This window comes from Colletes gigas, unplaced genomic scaffold (genome assembly GCF_013123115.1).
Source record: "Colletes gigas isolate AHSC1104 unplaced genomic scaffold, ASM1312311v1 Colletes_gigas_Sc00060, whole genome shotgun sequence".
Taxonomy (NCBI): Eukaryota; Metazoa; Arthropoda; class Insecta; order Hymenoptera; family Colletidae; genus Colletes; species Colletes gigas.
The window spans coordinates 245,628-262,519 of record NW_025106689.1 but is presented as its reverse complement, the minus strand read 5'-3'; the positions used below and the strand labels follow the sequence as shown (position 1 = coordinate 262,519).

Here is a 16,892-nt window from a genome sequence, read left to right as displayed (position 1 = left end):
TTCCGGTGTCAAGCTATTATTCAATGACTCAAAGTTTACATTACCGCGGTTAGTCAAAGTACACTACATAATAATGTAACTGCACAATACGCGTATGCAGCACACGTACGCGATGGTAATTCGCTCGCATTGAAATACTATCATACCGTTTCGACGTAAGCGACAACTGGAACGAAAATCCCGTGGCGTTGTTCCACGTAACGTGGTGCGTCGTTACGGCTAAAATCGATGTATCGACGACCTTATTTCCTTAAAACGTACAGGCAAGCATTGACCGAGCACCATTTCTGTGCTAGCGGGTTTTACGTGCTCCGCTACTGTGATTCACGTAACCGTACGCTACGAGGGGGAAAAAAATCAGGACAATTTCTGCCACGGCGTGTACGTCGATCCGTTTCATTAGAATCTAAGCGATCGTTAAAAGAAATTACGAGGCATCGAGATCGGTCTGAAAAACCCGAACGTTATCGTTTTTTTCTCCCCCCACACAGTTTTGGCGCGCGCTTTCGCAGAATCCTCGCGTCAAGGACTTTGCTCCTCCCTCGGATGCAGCCGATCTCTAAATCGAGAACACGGCACATGGAGTCGAAAGTTGAACGTTGCATAACGATCCACCGGTCGCAATATCGCAATATATCTTCGTCTTACATGGCACACCGACTATGTAAACTGTCTAGAAGCGTGCTCCAGTATCTTGGAACGCGCCGCTCGAGCGCACGCGTGTCGAAAGTTTTGGTACACCGCGCTCCTCGACATCCAAATCACGAACCGCGGCGCGAAATTTCCAAGTTTCTTCGCGGCACGCGTGAATTTTCGACCGAGTCCCGAAGACGTACGAGGTTCTTGGTCATTGTGAAATTGACCCGTGGAAAGCGAGAGCCTTCTCGATCGCGAACAATCGTTCTGGGCAGAGACAAAGCGCAGAGAGCGAGAGCAGAGCTAAAAGTTTGCCAAAGACGGCGTCAGCTGAACTTGTTGCTAAGGCCCGTCGATGCCTGACGGATCTGGCCAACCTGTCACAGCATGGCATCGCCGAATAATCAACAGACACCGCGCTGAGAACGGATAGAGGAAAATATCGTGAACTCACTTGACCAGGATCCTCCAGAAGCAGCCAAAGCTGGAGCCGTTTGGCACTTCGCTCGCGTACGATATAGTCATTTCCTGCCTGACCAGGTGTACACCGTCGTTCCTCGCCCGTTTCTATCTGCCACCTCGTTTTCGGTTTCCACCGTCGCCTCTTCCTATCGTTCGGTTTACTTGGTACCTCGCACCGTGCAGTTGGTGTTTCCGGTGGAGAAGCTGCACACTCGCGCACATGCGGCGCGCGGGCCGCTGATTTTCGTCTCCGATCCTTGATGATCGAGGCTCGATTACCCGTGCGGCTCTATATCGGGTGGATCACGTTCGGCTTACCATCAGGAAGCTATCGAACACCGATTAGACGGAACCAGCTGACCGGACCGACCGACTGTCTGCTGACTGAGCTCCACTGACAGACGACAGGACCAACAGAGAACGGGGCCCGGCTGCCACCTCCACCTGGGCCTCAGTGCCGTTCCCACCTGCGCGGTAACCCTGCTCTGTCCACGGGAGCCAGGAGGTCACCATTCTTGCGCGTTTACTTTCTTTTCGGTTGCTTCCTTTTTATTCTAATCGAGTATACGGTTCGATCCTCTATTGCCACCGTTCGCAACAATGTGAAACTTGCGTTGAATCGGTATTCACGGCTTCGAAACTAGTTTTTCACCGATACTTCGGAACTATGTGTGAACTCAACTGGTGCTCCGTTACCGAATTCGATGGAATAATTCGCAAAGTATTAACTGATCGCAACGGCCTGAGGGCGGGTCAAAGTTCCAAGATGCGCATCCACGATCGATTATAGCGTCCACGAAATATTCGCGCGACGTGACACGGCTCGCGAATTCTTTAAAAATTAATGACACACCTCGCCTTTCAAATGGGATCTGCTTTCGAACCGAGTAAAAGGAGAGCGTTTCTGGCGTCGTGTTTGCGTCTTCGCCGACGTACGAAGCCACCAGCAACGATTTCCACACATGTCGTTGCTCGTTACGGCTCCTAATCAGCGCCTTCGTCGCTTAATCGTTCTTTCATTATACTTCCACCCGTTCGGCGGTTAGCGATTTTTATAGCCGTTGCTGTAACCGTTCAGACTTCGCGATAGATATCCTCGAGGCTGCACGAAGATTTTGCAACAGGGCATTTTATTCCGAGAACCGAAACGCCTCCGGAGGAACGTTTCTCGGAACGCGGGGGCCATTCTTACGGCACTGTTGGCGTTCGAATGCTGTAACACCGCGGCTATCGCCTTACCTGACGATTCTAAAAACGACATCTCCTGGCCTGTCTCCGAACTGTTCGCTCACCTTGCCGCGGCCTAGCCTCCGGCGGAATTGCGACCTTCTAGTACCATCCACCGGTCACCTTTCGCCATTTTTAAGCGCGGGGGAAGACGCACCCATCGACGTAACTTTCTGACGCACTCGCAACATTGTGACAATAAAACTGTCAAACACAAAGTCCCCGAATTCGACTTACTCAATTTTGGCTTTCGTGGAAAATTGAAGTTTTAGCTTAGCTAAACGATTACCTCTTCGACGGGTTTCAAGCCGTAAAAATTGGAGACAATTTGTCTTAACGAATTAATATAGTATCCAGTGCTTTTCGAGATTAGATACTAGGGTTATTTTCATAATTTCTATCGATGACCTCGTTAATCTACTCAGTGTTAAACGATCCTAGACTATTTCTTAGAGTTAATAATATCGTGCAAGCTTGCAAGTTGACATCAATATTCATAAAATATGGCGTGGGAGAATCTCTTTTTTTTGAAACGTTTATCCATGACCTGTTTAAAAAATTGTGATCGCTAAGTATTTAATTCAGTAGTATTTTCTCCAGTTCTCCAATATACAGTACTCCAGTTTCACAGTATCGAATTACGCAGAGTCGTAGATACCTATTCGGTTATGCTCCTATTTACATACGTCCTTATACATATTTTACATATATGTATGCATCTAGATATTAAATATTCATTTTCTCTAGTAATTCTTTTCGCGAAGGAGTGCATTTGGTAACTTCAGTTAATATTCGAAAGCAAGATTACGTAACAAATGTATCCACATAAATAAAATCACGTGAACGTCTGTTATGGTTAGATTTCCAGAGATTGTTGTTGCAAATTTATTAAAATTAATTCCTGAAGAGTCGTAAAGTTTCGCTCCCGCAGAGATCGGGTCGTCTGACGCCAGGAGCGCGTCAAACAAAAGTAAAGCATAAAGAAGATAATCCAGATCTACGTCGATCTAACGGTGTAAAATCCCACAGTGATATAATGAAAATAATGTATACAGTATCCGAAAGTTACTTTATTCGTTTCGCTTTCGTCGACCATTAGTTACGCATCGAGGTGATTAATTTTCGTTGATTTGTGACGACAGATACGAAAGAGCGCGTTCTGAGGTCGGTAGAAGTATGTCGTGGGGAATGTCCTGACACGCATTCACGGAAAAAGGTCGTTTAAAATTCTTCCAGAGATCACGGGATAGGTCATTGACGTCATCGACTCATCGAAACCCAGCATCTGTATGATTCACAGGTGAAAAGAAAAAGAGTCTACCAGTCGCGCGGGCTTCGTCATCGCACGTGTTTGCCTCGTGCATCGAAGCGGGCTTCGAAACGATCGTAACCATTACAAGGAAGTTGCAGCAATGTTTCTTCGTTAGGACAATCGAGCAAGGCGTAACAAGAAAAGACAAAGCGTAGCTAAAAGAACTGGTACGCGCGTTTATGTATCGTACAACATGATATATTTAAAGGCACTTTCTACAAGGCCAACATGAAATACACGATCGAACGGTACGCTTTTGGGATCGACGATTACGGAGACCGATCACGTTTTCACGTCCTTTTGCACGTTGAACACGGTGTTCGCCGATGCCTGGAACAATTTCTTCTCGAACTCTGTGACGCGCATCCGCACGATGTTGGTAACACCGTTCTCCCCAATGGTACAAGGCAGAGACAAAAACGTCTCGTGGCAGACTTCGTGGTGACCCTGGGAAAAACATTCGTTCATATTTTATGCTCCAGGTGACAAACATCGCGAAACTGCCACTGGGAGCTATATTTCTTTTACACTGGAATTTCTCAGTAATTTACTGTTCACAATTTTCTTTGGTGAAATAATTTAAGGGGGGTTGTCTAATCTAGCACTTTGGAAAAATTGTATTATCTGCATTTTCTTTAAGTTCAGCTCCGCGACCCATTATAAAATTCTTATGAAGCTAAGGACTAATCACAAACAATATTATCTACCACCGACTAGCAAAAGCTTAAAAAAATGGTCCTGATGTTTCATACTTGAATTAAGGTTGAAACCGGTATAACCCTTTGTGTGTTTTTGAGTATAGCATCCACAATGTCAGCAACCGAAAGACCGACGGCAGTGTTGGAATAGCCTTTTAAACACCTCACTGTTGGTCCTCTAAAAAACAAGAGAAAAACGATAAGTTTATAAATATAAATATATAGAATAAATATTATCTTGATTTAATTGTTGGCTATTGCTCGATTGAAAGTTGTATACAAACGTGACGGTGTGGAAAAAGTGAGACGACAAAATAGCAAACAGGACTTACAGTCTGACGACTTCTTTGGAGATTTCGTACCATCTTTCTTCGTCGGTTTCCAGCCCAATATTCGGTAGGATATCGCGAAATTGTACGCCCGCGACGTTCACTCCGGACCAGAGTGGAACTACGAAACGTTCAATGTTTATACAGCCCTGATACGTAACGTTGGCTTTCTCCTCCGGTAAATTTAATGTATTTATTATTTATCAAATAAAAACAAAACATTAGTATGTACACAAGATTTGTACCAAGCTGGGCGAAAGGGTGAATTTCTGCAAATAACATTGTTCATAAATAAATGACGGTTTTACAAATTGTCAATTGTTACCAGGTTTTATATACATTTGTAAGACAATTGTTATACGAGATGTGGCCTTAAAACAGATCTTCTGAATAACTTGCCTACTTTTGAAATGTATTAAACTAATCTTGCTTTCAAAAAAGCAATTATTATGGTACATATAAAATTGTTTCGATCATTGATATTTATTTAATGGAACTGAATATTTGTATCATCTTAGTGGAGGTGAAGACCAATTAAAAAATACATGAAAATACGGCCGTTAAGTGGCTTTAAGTATGAAAAATCCAGTACTCAAACACTTTAAACACCTCGGTTGCTTTTGATGCTGGAGAGAAACGTCAGAGAAAAATAATATTTGTTTGGAAGTGTGTAATATTATGATACACAACATTACCTTCAATTGACTATTATTTGCCGTACTCAAGGTCACTTGAAAGTCGTGTTATCAACATCATTGGATTGATCTTGACCTCCACTATTACATCAGGATGAAATATGCACTTCTGTTTAGAAATAATATCGTTGACCTACTCGAAACTTATGATTAATCGTAATTTATAATTTATTGTGGGTCCAGGCGTACAATTAAGAACTTTTTTAAAAGTAGATGATTACGAACTCACCCTGACTGTCCCCGTGCTCGCCGATAATGTAACCGTGAACCGAACTCGGCGCTATTCCTAGACGATCCGCGATCAGGTAACGAAACCTCCCTGAATCGAGGTGAGTTCCACTTCCGATAACTTGACTGACCGGTAATCCGCTCACTTTCCACGTTACCCACGACAAAATGTCAACTGAAAGTAAAAGTTCCTTTTCTACTCTCAGCTCAGAATTGTTCGGGAACGACAATTCCTTCGTCCGTTGATCCTTTCTATTCCCGTTAAACGCGTCTTTGAACGCGGAACGCAACCTGGGTTACTGACGATCAGGAACACCGCGTTCGGACTGTAGCCAACCAGAGTCGGTATTATGTTCTTCAGTATCTCCGAATTTCGTTGCACCAGGTCCAGCCGAGTTTCACCCTTTATTTGCCGCACGCCAGCCGCTATGATGACCACCCTCGAATTGCTTGAGATACAGAAGTCTGAAACATTGATCACGGTTGACAGTCATTCACATTTAAAATTCCTTTCGAATCTATGTACAGTGGGTAAAAAACGATCTTGGTACGTTTAGTTTGTTTGTAATAATTTTATACAAACAAACAAACAGATCGACAAATCTGTACAGGATGTTTCCCTACTGCTGGTAAATATTTTAAAGAGGGATTTCATAGACATAAATAAAACGAAAATTAAAGGTAACAAAGTTGCATTTAACGCTCTATGTTCAAGTTTGTTAATAATTGATAGCACACAAAAACTACGATTTCGTTTATTTGTATATTTATTTGGAAAAGTTGTAAATGTGCAACGTTCAAAATTTATGTTGATTACATTTTCTTTATCGGTTCTTAAATGAAAAAACCTCAAATGTAACTTCACCATTTTTTATTCTCCTTTTATTTTGACCTGTAAAATTGTCTTAAAATATTTACCAGCAGTAGGTAAGTACCTTATACAGGGTGGTTGGCTAACCCTGGGAAAAATTTTAATGGGAGATTCTAGAGGCCAAAGTAAGACGAAAATCAAGGATACTAATTTGTTGATTGAGGCTTCGTTAAAAAGTTATAGAAACATTTCCGGCCACACAGTATATTTTCGGTAAAGAATTTTGTTCTCAAAACTACGTAGGATTTCGGGGGTATTGGCCAAAAGTGATTGTAATTGACTCCTGCAACCAAAAATAATTTTTCCGTGAATAATTTGAAATTTTTTAATTTAATTTTTTAATAATTTTTTAACGAAGCCTCAATCAACAAATTGATATTCTTGATTTTCATCTTATTTTGGCCTCTAGAGTTTCCCATTAAAATTTTTCCTACAGGTGGTCGAACACCCTCTATAATGATCGGTTCTTTTGGAGTAAATCTCGTTACCTGTGTCGTAATCGATACGTGGATCTCCTATGAACACTGACCCGTGGCTATAATCCATTCCCTCCCCTTCCAACTTCTTCGGGAATGCATCAACCATCGCGAGGTGGGGAGTGATTTTCTAGGATAAAATTTTCTAAATACGTGTTTTGTCGCCCACAATAACGTTCCTACTTTCGAACGAATTTGCGAAGCAGGGAAAGGGGTTGGTTGACAAAAATTTTCACCAATAGCGACTAAGATCCACCTTAACGCGCGCATGTACATTGTGCATGTGGACATTTTGCCGATCTCGTCACATATTCCCGCGACTATTCGTATTGCACGCATATTCACGAAGTTTGGCTTTCCACGTGTCACACGTATGAACTTTCACTCGAGTTTGGAATGGCTATTCGTACATCCGACGGTCTTTGCTATTCAAAAACTAGGAGAAGCGTTGTCGTACCTGAAATAGAATAGCGTTCGCGCAAGCTACGCCGACCATACCGGCCCCTACGATCGTCACTTTATGACAACAGTCCCTAACTGGCTCCGAAAATTTGCACAGTAACTCTTCCTTCAAGCATGCCGGTCTGAAACATAAAGATTCAACGTTACTTACACGCTGAATCATGTTTCTTCCGCTACTGTGTCCATAAACGAATCTACTCGGTTGCAACGTATGAAATGTCAATTAGTTAAAACATCCACTATTTGAATTGATGCGTGTAAAAATTACGAGGCTTTGGGGCATGTATAGAGTCGCGGAATTCTAAGTCTAATTCATTTTCTAATGTTATTCCTTCTTTAGAAAATTGTTTAAGCGACGGGAAACGTCGGTGAAAGGTATGATGGATGAGACACTGGAACATTACATTAGAGATCATTGACTTTACACTGCCAAACACGGGAGACGTGTGTGGGTATTTCAATAGGGAAGAGCTGGACCTTTGCCATTAACCGGTACAGGTTGTTTCTTTCATAACTTTTTGTGAGAAATTATAGTTCTTAGGACTCTGTAACTATCGAGTGATTAATTTACCTTTCTGTGCCAAGATATAACGAATATTAGCTATTAACCATCTGACAAATTATCGTAACCTTTCCCAAATGTGAGCTTAATGTTTTCAATCGAGACTAGGCTCATAACAGTATTTGTGTCTCATCAGGTCCCTGACAATGATCTGAATTTACTTCAATTAGGATCGAAAGATCTGTGTTGCCCACATTCTTTAGAGAAACTTCGTTCCTTCATTTTCAAGACTGAAATTGTTACTTGAAACACGTGAATTTCAGGAAAGAGTAAATGTTTACTTCTTACGTCGCACGAGGAACTTTCATCCGTGCATGCAAACATTAAGAAAGCATCTTTGTTGGGACATTTCATACGCGACAACCTAATATTTTATCGTTGCTGAAAAATTGAACGGTTAGTAGACTGCATGTCGCGTTTCACCATGAGTACACAAAACAGAGCGCTTACACGAAACTGACCGCTCTCTGTAAATCGGATCCAGCCGCGGCGTCTTTGCCAAAGTCAGCTGACCCGATTTTCTTTGTCCTCATGCCGCCGAAGACCTCCGATAAAATTGTTGGCGGCAAAGCGCGACAAGGGTGGCTCGTGTATAAACTCCTTCTCAACGTCACGTCTATTGTACATCTGAGACATTTCAGCAACGACGGATTCGATAGCGCGCGCGAAAATAAAACCATTGCTTATGTCACTCGATGATTTTGCGGTTCGCGATCGTTCTCATGGGAAATGTCACATCACATACAATCGATCCACGGTTGACAGAAAAGAAGGCGCTGGCGATCATAACCCGTTTTAGTGAATCGCTATTGCGTCGGTTTGCCAATTGTTAAACAATCCATGGTTACAGGGATTGAATCGTATATAACGTCAAGTACAATATTTTTTTTAGATAAAATCGAAATGAGAACAGGCTCCTTTTTACTAGTAAACGCAAGATAGTTTTCCTTCCCTAGAAAAAGAACAATTTTAACATTGTGGAAACTTCTAATTCTTATTTTCCATTTACAAATAACATTTGTATTGTAACATGGAAATAAGCAGAATTTATTCTCGAAACATAAAACGGCAACATTTCGAAAGTGAAAACGTGTGACTGATGTCGTTTTGCTTTATAATCACAGATGTATTATTCATGGCACAAGTGGTAACATACTGACCGTAAAATAATATGCACGCGCATGTTACAGAGTCTAGAACGACTAACTCAATAAGCAATATTTTATTGGTGAATTTAACTCGTAACTACTATTCGTAATCAAAAGATTGTATACCATTTTAATGGTCACTTGTTTTTATCATTGTATTTTAGGAATTAGTGAAGTAAAGCTGAAATAATTGTAATGTTAATTTATTAAAATATTCTTATAAATATACAAGAACGGACATATATTCGGTAACAGGAAACCTTAGGACGTTGTGGTTTATGTATCAAGATTGTACAAGAACAACATAAATCAGTCACTCTAAACACTGGGAGATATAGTACGAAAACATTTTTTAAATTCGTAGAATTCTTTCACATACATAGTATAGTACAGTATCAAATTGGGGAATAACTTAACGAAGTATGTACTAACATCTGACTGACTTACAAATGCCCAGGTACATTGTCTTTTGTACTTCGATTTAAGAGTTAAGTATCTTGTTTCATAATTAAATAACAGTTATTTGCATTTATGTTATTAAAATACTGTCACGTAAAAATCACTGGGAAGCAGTACATATTCTCACAAATGTAAAGCTTTAACAACAATATACATAGTTAATACTTCATAGTAACACACACACAGACACGTCGCCAAAGTGCAGATCGAACGCTACGCAGCGCTCGTGACACGTTTGACGGTTTAAATACCTTTTAAATAAATTTTAAGTATTTGCAATGTAAAAAATAAGTAACAAAAAGTAAGTAGAAATGAGAAATGTACTCCTTAAAAGCAAATATTTCTTGTCCGCACCATCGAAAATTGAACTACGCGAAACGAACGAAAACTTTAACGTATCGTGTCGAAAAATATTAATCTAGCATGCAAAATGAGAATGAAATGTCTAAAATTTCAAGTCTTTCTGAACTTCGTGCATCGTCTTGGCCGATTTAGTCAGAAGTGCGAGTTCATCTTCCGTTAGCTTCTGTTGGACAATACACGTCACGCCTCCATCGCCTAAAGTGCAAGGTAGAGATAGAAACACTTCCTCGTTGATTCCGTGATAGCCCTGTAAATAATATTGCTACCTATTGGCTTCTGATCAAAAAATCCTAATAAGACTCAGAATAAAAAAAAAAAATAGAAATGCTCTCAGCATGGTATTAAATACAAATACGTTTCTTCAGGCAATAGAAATTATCGACTTACGGTAACCAAAGTAGACACCGCGTGAACTTGATTCGAATTTCGTAGTATCGCTGAGGCAAGATGCGAAACGCTCAAACCGATAGCCCAGGACGTGTATCCTTTCAGTCTGATCACCTCGTACGCGCTATCGACCACTTGTTTGTGCAAACTACCCCATTGTTCTTTGTCCTTATCGGTACCGACGTGCTCGTCCAAGTCGCGCAATCTGACGCCAGCGACGTTTACTCCTGACCATATCGGTACTGAAAATAATAATATTCGCAAATTATTGAAAAATATTTATCAAAGGGTATAATTCTCCTTCCTAAACGTTAATTCTTTGCAGCAAAATAATTTCACTAGTCTTCAATCCTCTCGTATGTGCAGTGAAATACAAGTAATTATTCTTAAAAAAAAAAAAGAAGTGATTAACAAGGGTAGCAGGAAAACATACTCCCCCAAAGTTTCACCAACTGAACTTGAAATTATTTTACAGTAATGCACATTTAAGTAAATGTGTAACATAAATTGTTAAAGCACCTGGCTACAAATGCTAGCCATTAGCTGGTCACCGTGCTGCAAAGAGTTAACTGCTATAACGATTTAATTTTTATCTCAAGATAACGCGCGCTCGCAATTTGACACTTCGACTTTATGGCTGATAAGAACGAGTTATCGAATAGTTGTGCAGTTAGGAATTATCATTAGGAAACATCGCTTTAACGTACCGCTCGTATCGCCGTGTTCTCCGATAATCCATCCGTGACAAGATGTGGGTGCAACGTTGAGTTTCTGTGACAACAGAAACCGAAATCGGGCAGAGTCCAAATTGGTGCCACTTCCGATCACACGGTTCTTAGGTAAACCAGAAATTTTCCACGCTACGTAGGTCAGAATGTCTACCGGGTTCGAGACGATCATGAGGATCGTGTTCGGGCTATATTTGACTAGCTCCGGAATGATGCCTTTGAAAATATCTGTGTTCCGTTGAACGAGGTCCAACCTCGTCTCGCCTTCCCTTTGACGAGCACCTGCCGTCACTATGCAGAGACTCGAATTCGCTGTGGCAGCGTAATTCGAGCTCGCGTTAATTTTTGCGTTCCTCAGGAAGGTGCTACCATGCTGCAAATCCATCATTTCCCCTTTTAACTTGTCTGCCATCACGTCCACTAACACTACGTCGCTAGAAACGTTCTGTAAACGAGTCAGAAATGTTTAAATATTCGGTTGGTTTTCTTGCAATCTGTGACATGAGTTGGGAAAATTTTATTCTTGAACTAATATTTGCCATTTGCATTTATTTAATCTATTTGCATATAGAAATCGGGGGGAAGGTTTCTCTCACAGTACATGTTTTCATTGTTTGGGAACATTGGAATTTTCACCTGGTCGTGCCTGGTTCTCCACCTGGCGTCCCGTTACGGCTTTTAAAAAGTCGTTGAGGATGCAAGTTTCACCACATTTTACTTGCGACTTGAATTATTTTTCTATGTTGATATTTGCTACGAGTTTGCGCCTTGACATGAATTGAAATTGTTTAAAAATATTACAATGACAGTAACTTAGATTTTGCTTTTTTTTAAATGCATTAATAAATTCTAATTTTTGTAAACGGAAGTTAGTCCAAGAATGATTCTAAAATTTTTTTATCTGTTATTTTTTTAAATAAAATTTGCCCAACTCTTTTCGTAGATAAATGCATTGTTCTTACGTTTGTCAAGATACTGAAGGCACAGGCCATTCCGACCTGTCCGACACCGACTATGGAGATCTTGTTCCTGTCGATGGAAATCGGCTCGATCACCGTACTTAAAAGTTTGTCCTTCAAGGAAGTCATTTTTCTGAAAGCAGATATTATTTTGTAAATAGATTACATTTAACTTATCAACTTTAAAACTCTTTTCGTATTCGTGTTTAAACATTCTTCCATTTAAATGTTACAAATATTGTCAGTCTCCCTCTATCGTAAAGTCGTTCAAGGTCAAAAAGGTTACAGAGGTCGTTCTCGTTGTCCTACGCGAGGACATGCGCGTGTGTAAACACTCTCCCATACCTATCGGAACTTTCTCCTCCATTTTTAATTCAAAGTTATTTAAATAACAAATCTACGATACTAAAGATTTTATTAATAATCGTATAGTAAAATATCAAATATCAAATATTAGTTTACTGCCTAATAGTAAACAGGAAGTCAAGAATTTCCCAGATTACCGGGTATTATCAACTTGTTTACATTTCTCGCGATCATGAATGCAGAATTGCAGCTAACAGAACGTAAATACTACGCGACTCGCGAGATGCCACTACCTGTACGAGAAACACGTGCACCGTTAAAGCCGGTGTTCGAAGCTGAATTTAGAAATGTAGGTTAAATTCAAGCGAACTTCAACGGATAATACAATTCACAGAGAAACAACTTTGTAGTTATGGTCATTCGTAATTTACTGACTCAGGACAAACAAGACCAATTGCATACCACCAATTGACGGCGAACTTTATTGCGTTTGACCCTATTTTGATGGGGGGTGGGGAGTAAACGATGAGTCAACTGCACACCATATACCGTAAAAACTATTGTTTCAGTAAACGTGCAATATGTGCCACTCGATTCACTTATTCTACAATGAACGAAATAAGGTACTTTTCCTAACCTCTCGTGTCTCTGCATTGGATACAAAGCAACACTAAACACGTATAGCACCAAATGAATGCAGGTTACTGCAAAACGTGGACGCGACCGACTCGTCTGACAGCTCAGAGACTTCTGTCTGCTGGTGTGACCTTGTCCCCACTTTTTATACTCCCCATGGGCTAGCAGCGGACGCGCTGACGAAACTGGGAACGCAGGCGTGCTCGGTGATAAATCTAAATTCCGGCTTTTCTACGAATTTTCGCGTCTACTGTGCGTCACGTGGCGCTAATTTTTTGCGTCGACGATATCGTTATGTCGATCACGGTGGTAACAAAAGCCGAGTGCACGTAAGTGCACGGCGGGATGTTGCAATTTTTCGAAATGAAAGTGACGTTGCGCACGCGTAAAGTGACGCAACCATTTCCCTCGCGAGGTTCATCGATCCCGTCGGCACTTTCTTTTGGATCCCCACCGGCTATCCAATAAAAATCACCGTACAGGATGTGTTTCATTTAACGGGGACTAAAAATACGCCTGTCGAGGGACTCGTGGAATGCTACCCTACGGTGGATATTTTATTTCGATCAGATGCGAGGTTAAATTTGGAACAGCGTTTTCAATGGGAACTCCGGTTCGGTTCGGTGTTTAATAAACTGAAATTACGCGTCGGGTTATAACTCCGTCACCAGTGGGTTTTAGACTGCGATAACTAGAAGTTTACACGAATGGGGGATCAATTCAGTGTACTTTATTTTGCAGAAACGAAGCAGTTTTTCAAATTTTGAGATATGTTTTAGAAATTGTGCAAAATTTCGCAAAGGATGCGAACAATATTTTGCTAACTAGTCTTCAGCGGAAAGGGTAAAGCTATACTGTACTCTCTATGATAAACATCAGCGGGGATTCAGTGCGTTAAAGTTGGATTAAAGTATAAATCAAGTAGTAATGCCTCATTTTTATACATTGCCTCTTCAAACTTTCTCTCATCCTGGATCGGGAAAGTACATAACACATGTATAAGTATGAAGAAAAATAAGGTCTGGGTAACTCTGTACGATCTGTAAGATCGAAAGTATAAGTGGATTGGACAGAAATGTCATTATTTTGAATTCGTTTCTGAAAAAGAAACGAAGAAACGAAGAAGAATGCACTAAATTGTCATCTAAATGCATTTGATTAAGCTAAAGTCTTCTCTGAAGGAGATACGATTTTCTAACTTTCAACACATTCAAGATAGTGTGACTACTGCAGAGGTTACTTAAAAACAACTGTTTTCAAAATATTCGACGTCTGTAGTGGCAATATTAAAAATGCATTATGGTCTGATGGGGATTACTTTGATCGGCAATAAATTATCAATGTAGATGTTATTTTTCGGACCGTTCACCGAACTTTATCAACAGACCATGTCTGATCATGAACTTTATCCACTTGGCAATACGTTGATATCGTTCGTGAAAAATGGGTCTTGTTTTGAAGATGTCTCCTTGGGCTACAAACAGATTTTTTCTAACCTTTGACAATAATATATACAATTTAACATCTCATAAATCCACTTCCAGACAGTTTAAAACAATGAAGTTTGATAAACCTTTATCTACAAATTTATTTTTATTTAGTAATTAACTTTATCGATGTTGCTAAAACACAATGAAACAGACTCATATTCTCAACGATTAACAAAGAGATAAAGAGAAAATCAATCTTTCTTTAACTTAAAGTCTAAGAAACAAACGATATACGATCGATATCAAGAAGTCTGTTTTTAAAAATAGGCGCGAAGATTGAAAACATAAATTATGAATTAAACTAGAAATAATTTAGTTACAGATAAAATACATTTGAATGAAAGAGGGTGTGGCGGCCAAGGCGCCACATACGCCTTAGCCGTTCGAAGCCGCTACAATGTATGGTTGCACACGAGACGATGGTTGCACACGAGACGATGGTTGCACACGAGACGACCAGAGCCGCGTGAGCCGAAAAGCCGTTGTCGTCGTCTCTGACCGTCTTTTGTTTTTGAAGGCCTCTTGGTACGGTGGCGATGATCGTACCAGAGAGTCGAGCGTAACCCGCACCACGAGTCACGTCGTTGTACGACAGCAACAATAAAATTGTGCGGAACGGAACAGGGCGGAGTCATTACCTTCCCGATCCCACATTGGTGACCCCAACGTGTTACGCGTTCAGGTAGACGCGTACGTTTTCCCGATCGATTTCAAATTACGCGGTAGTACTTAAGGCTTGCGCATTATTATAATAAGTATCATATACCATTTATTTTTATCCATCACTTTTATGTACTTTCATGTATTTTTAGGTATTACGTATTATATATTAAACTCCATGTAAATTCCTTTTTTTTTTCAACTCTGTTCAAATACTGTAATGTAAATCTTAGTTAGGATAACGTATTTTATATAATAGAGTAAATGGTAGTGGTAATGTAGTCGGTCAATTTTTCGTAATTGTGCCAATTACTGGCAGGGGGGTAGTGTGGCGGCCAAGGCGCCACATACGCCTTAGCCGTTCGAAGCCGCTACAATGTATGGTTGCACACGAGACGATGGTTGCACACGAGACGATGGTTGCACACGAGACGATGGTTGCACACGAGACGACCAGAGCCGCGTGAGCCGAAAAGCCGTTGTCGTCGTCTCTGACCGTCTTTTGTTTTTGAAGGCCTCTTGGTACGGTGGCGATGATCGTACCAGAGAGTCGAGCGTAACCCGCACCACGAGTCACGTCGTTGTACGACAGCAACAATAAAATTGTGCGGAACGGAACAGGGCGGAGTCATTACCTTCCCGATCCCACAAGGGAAAAAATATTATGTTAACTGCGCCAATGATCCGTTACTTAGCGATGTTATTACAGAGTCATGTCACGTGCATAATCAATGAATAGGTTATAAAAATTATCATAATTCAACTGCTTCGTGCGAGCTTTGAACCGAAATCTTTACAACCGCTGATAATAATTCCAATGATTACCGAATTTTTCATCGAGTAAATGTTCAATGTCTAATCAATTTAACTTTATCAAACTTCCGTTTATTGAACCTACATACTCAAACGATTTCTTACGGACACGACTAACACTAAAAAATGCGATATAATTTTTACAACGCAACGGTATACGTTAAACGAACAAATATATTATCGTACGATGACTTAACTTACCTCAAATAATTTTTCCGACGAAGTAGTTCATTTGAAATTATTGGTTGGCATTGCGATTTGCAAAACATTCGAAAACTTACTAAGAAATACATTGTTTCTCGTGTCGTGGTTCCCACGTTACTCAACGCCCATCGGTAAAAGAGTGAGTTAGTGTCACCTCCCACTCCGTTGAAACAAATTTTCCTCCTCTCTCTAAGTTATTGATTTTCGTATTCAGTGCCTCTTCCTCTGGTCGACTGTCTCAATTCGCGATTCTTAGTCTACAAAAGGAAGTTTTATCAAGTACTTGTTGCGTGACGGAGTATGTTTTTATCTAACATTATCGTCGACGGTGTTACACTGACACATCATCGACGCGTGCATTTCTTGCGGACGCCAGTCTCTTACCCGGAAAAAGAGGATTGCTCCACGTTGCCACGGTATTCCGTGAAGTTGAATCATGCTTAGGAATACATACCTTCGTCCGTGCAGTCGCGAATGACGCAACCAGACCGCACGTGTTTGCAATTCGGTGTGGCTCTACGTGAGCATGGTCATGATCTTCTTTGACGCCTACGACTGGAAAGTTGGTCTTTCATGGTCGCTTGTCCATCCTCGTGCCTTTCTCTCGCAACACTAATGAGAGAAGGCCACGAGGTGTCCCCCTAATTTTTCGTTGAATTTTTTTTTTGAGGTATTCGTGAAACAACCGTTAATAAACCTACGCAGCAGCTCGACGCGGATTGTCCGTATTTTTAAACGAAAGAACGTAATGCCGTAAGCAGCCAAATGGTGAGATCCTCGC

At 40.7% G+C, this 16,892-nt stretch overlaps 3 protein-coding genes across 4 annotated transcripts in view; all 3 read right to left on the bottom strand.

The window, feature by feature from the left end:
* LOC122403557 overlaps window positions 1-1,470 on the bottom strand; it is a 69,686-nt gene extending 68,216 nt beyond the window's left edge. Inside the window, exon 1 of the mRNA XM_043407148.1 lies at window positions 1,091-1,470. Coding sequence (XP_043263083.1) covers window positions 1,091-1,161 — 71 coding nt within the window. The 5' untranslated portion in view covers window positions 1,162-1,470. The remainder of the gene's footprint in view (window positions 1-1,090) is intronic.
* Window positions 1,471-3,919: 2,449 nt separating this feature from the next.
* LOC122403562 (L-lactate dehydrogenase C chain-like) lies at window positions 3,920-8,491 on the bottom strand. Its single transcript, XM_043407152.1, has 8 exons — window positions 8,409-8,491; window positions 7,392-7,518; window positions 6,947-7,064; window positions 5,879-6,052; window positions 5,589-5,762; window positions 4,668-4,785; window positions 4,390-4,513; window positions 3,920-4,084 (listed from the first exon to the last, which is right to left on the bottom strand). Exons 1-8 carry the CDS (start codon window positions 8,489-8,491, stop codon window positions 3,920-3,922), a joined length of 1,083 nt encoding a protein of 360 aa, XP_043263087.1.
* Window positions 8,492-9,356: 865 nt separating this feature from the next.
* Window positions 9,357-16,232, bottom strand: LOC122403563 (L-lactate dehydrogenase-like). Of its 2 annotated transcripts, none has more exons than XM_043407153.1 (5): window positions 16,109-16,232; window positions 12,006-12,135; window positions 11,023-11,488; window positions 10,316-10,557; window positions 9,357-10,175 (listed from the first exon to the last, which is right to left on the bottom strand). In XM_043407153.1, the coding sequence occupies exons 1-5, from the start codon at window positions 16,198-16,200 to the stop codon at window positions 10,011-10,013; spliced, it is 1,095 nt and encodes a 364-aa protein (XP_043263088.1). In that variant the 5' UTR covers window positions 16,201-16,232; the 3' UTR covers window positions 9,357-10,010. The 2 variants fall into 2 exon arrangements, with proteins under 2 accessions (XP_043263088.1, XP_043263089.1); XM_043407154.1 differs by lacking the exon at window positions 16,109-16,232 and adding an exon at window positions 12,946-13,049.
* Window positions 16,233-16,892: the final 660 nt, after the last annotated feature.

Bases quoted from the DNA above. Each gene is read 5' to 3' on its own strand.
- LOC122403562 (XM_043407152.1), bottom strand. From the start codon at position 8,491: ATGAGGACAAAGAAAATCGGGTCAGCTGACTTTGGCAAAGACGCCGCG. The intron at 6,053-6,946 runs GTAACGAGATTT...TCAATGTTTCAG, and splicing joins ACGTATCGATTACGACACAG to ACTTCTGTATCTCAAGCAAT. The intron at 5,763-5,878 runs GTTGCGTTCCGC...TTTTACTTTCAG, and splicing joins CCTGATCGTCAGTAACCCAG to TTGACATTTTGTCGTGGGTA.
- LOC122403563 (XM_043407153.1), bottom strand. From the start codon at position 16,200: ATGTATTTCTTAGTAAGTTTTCGAATGTTTTGCAAATCGCAATGCCAA. The intron at 10,558-11,022 runs GTACGTTAAAGC...TATTATTTTCAG, and splicing joins AGAACACGGCGATACGAGCG to TACCGATATGGTCAGGAGTA. The intron at 10,176-10,315 runs GTAAGTCGATAA...TATTATTTACAG, and splicing joins CGGTGTCTACTTTGGTTACC to GGCTATCACGGAATCAACGA.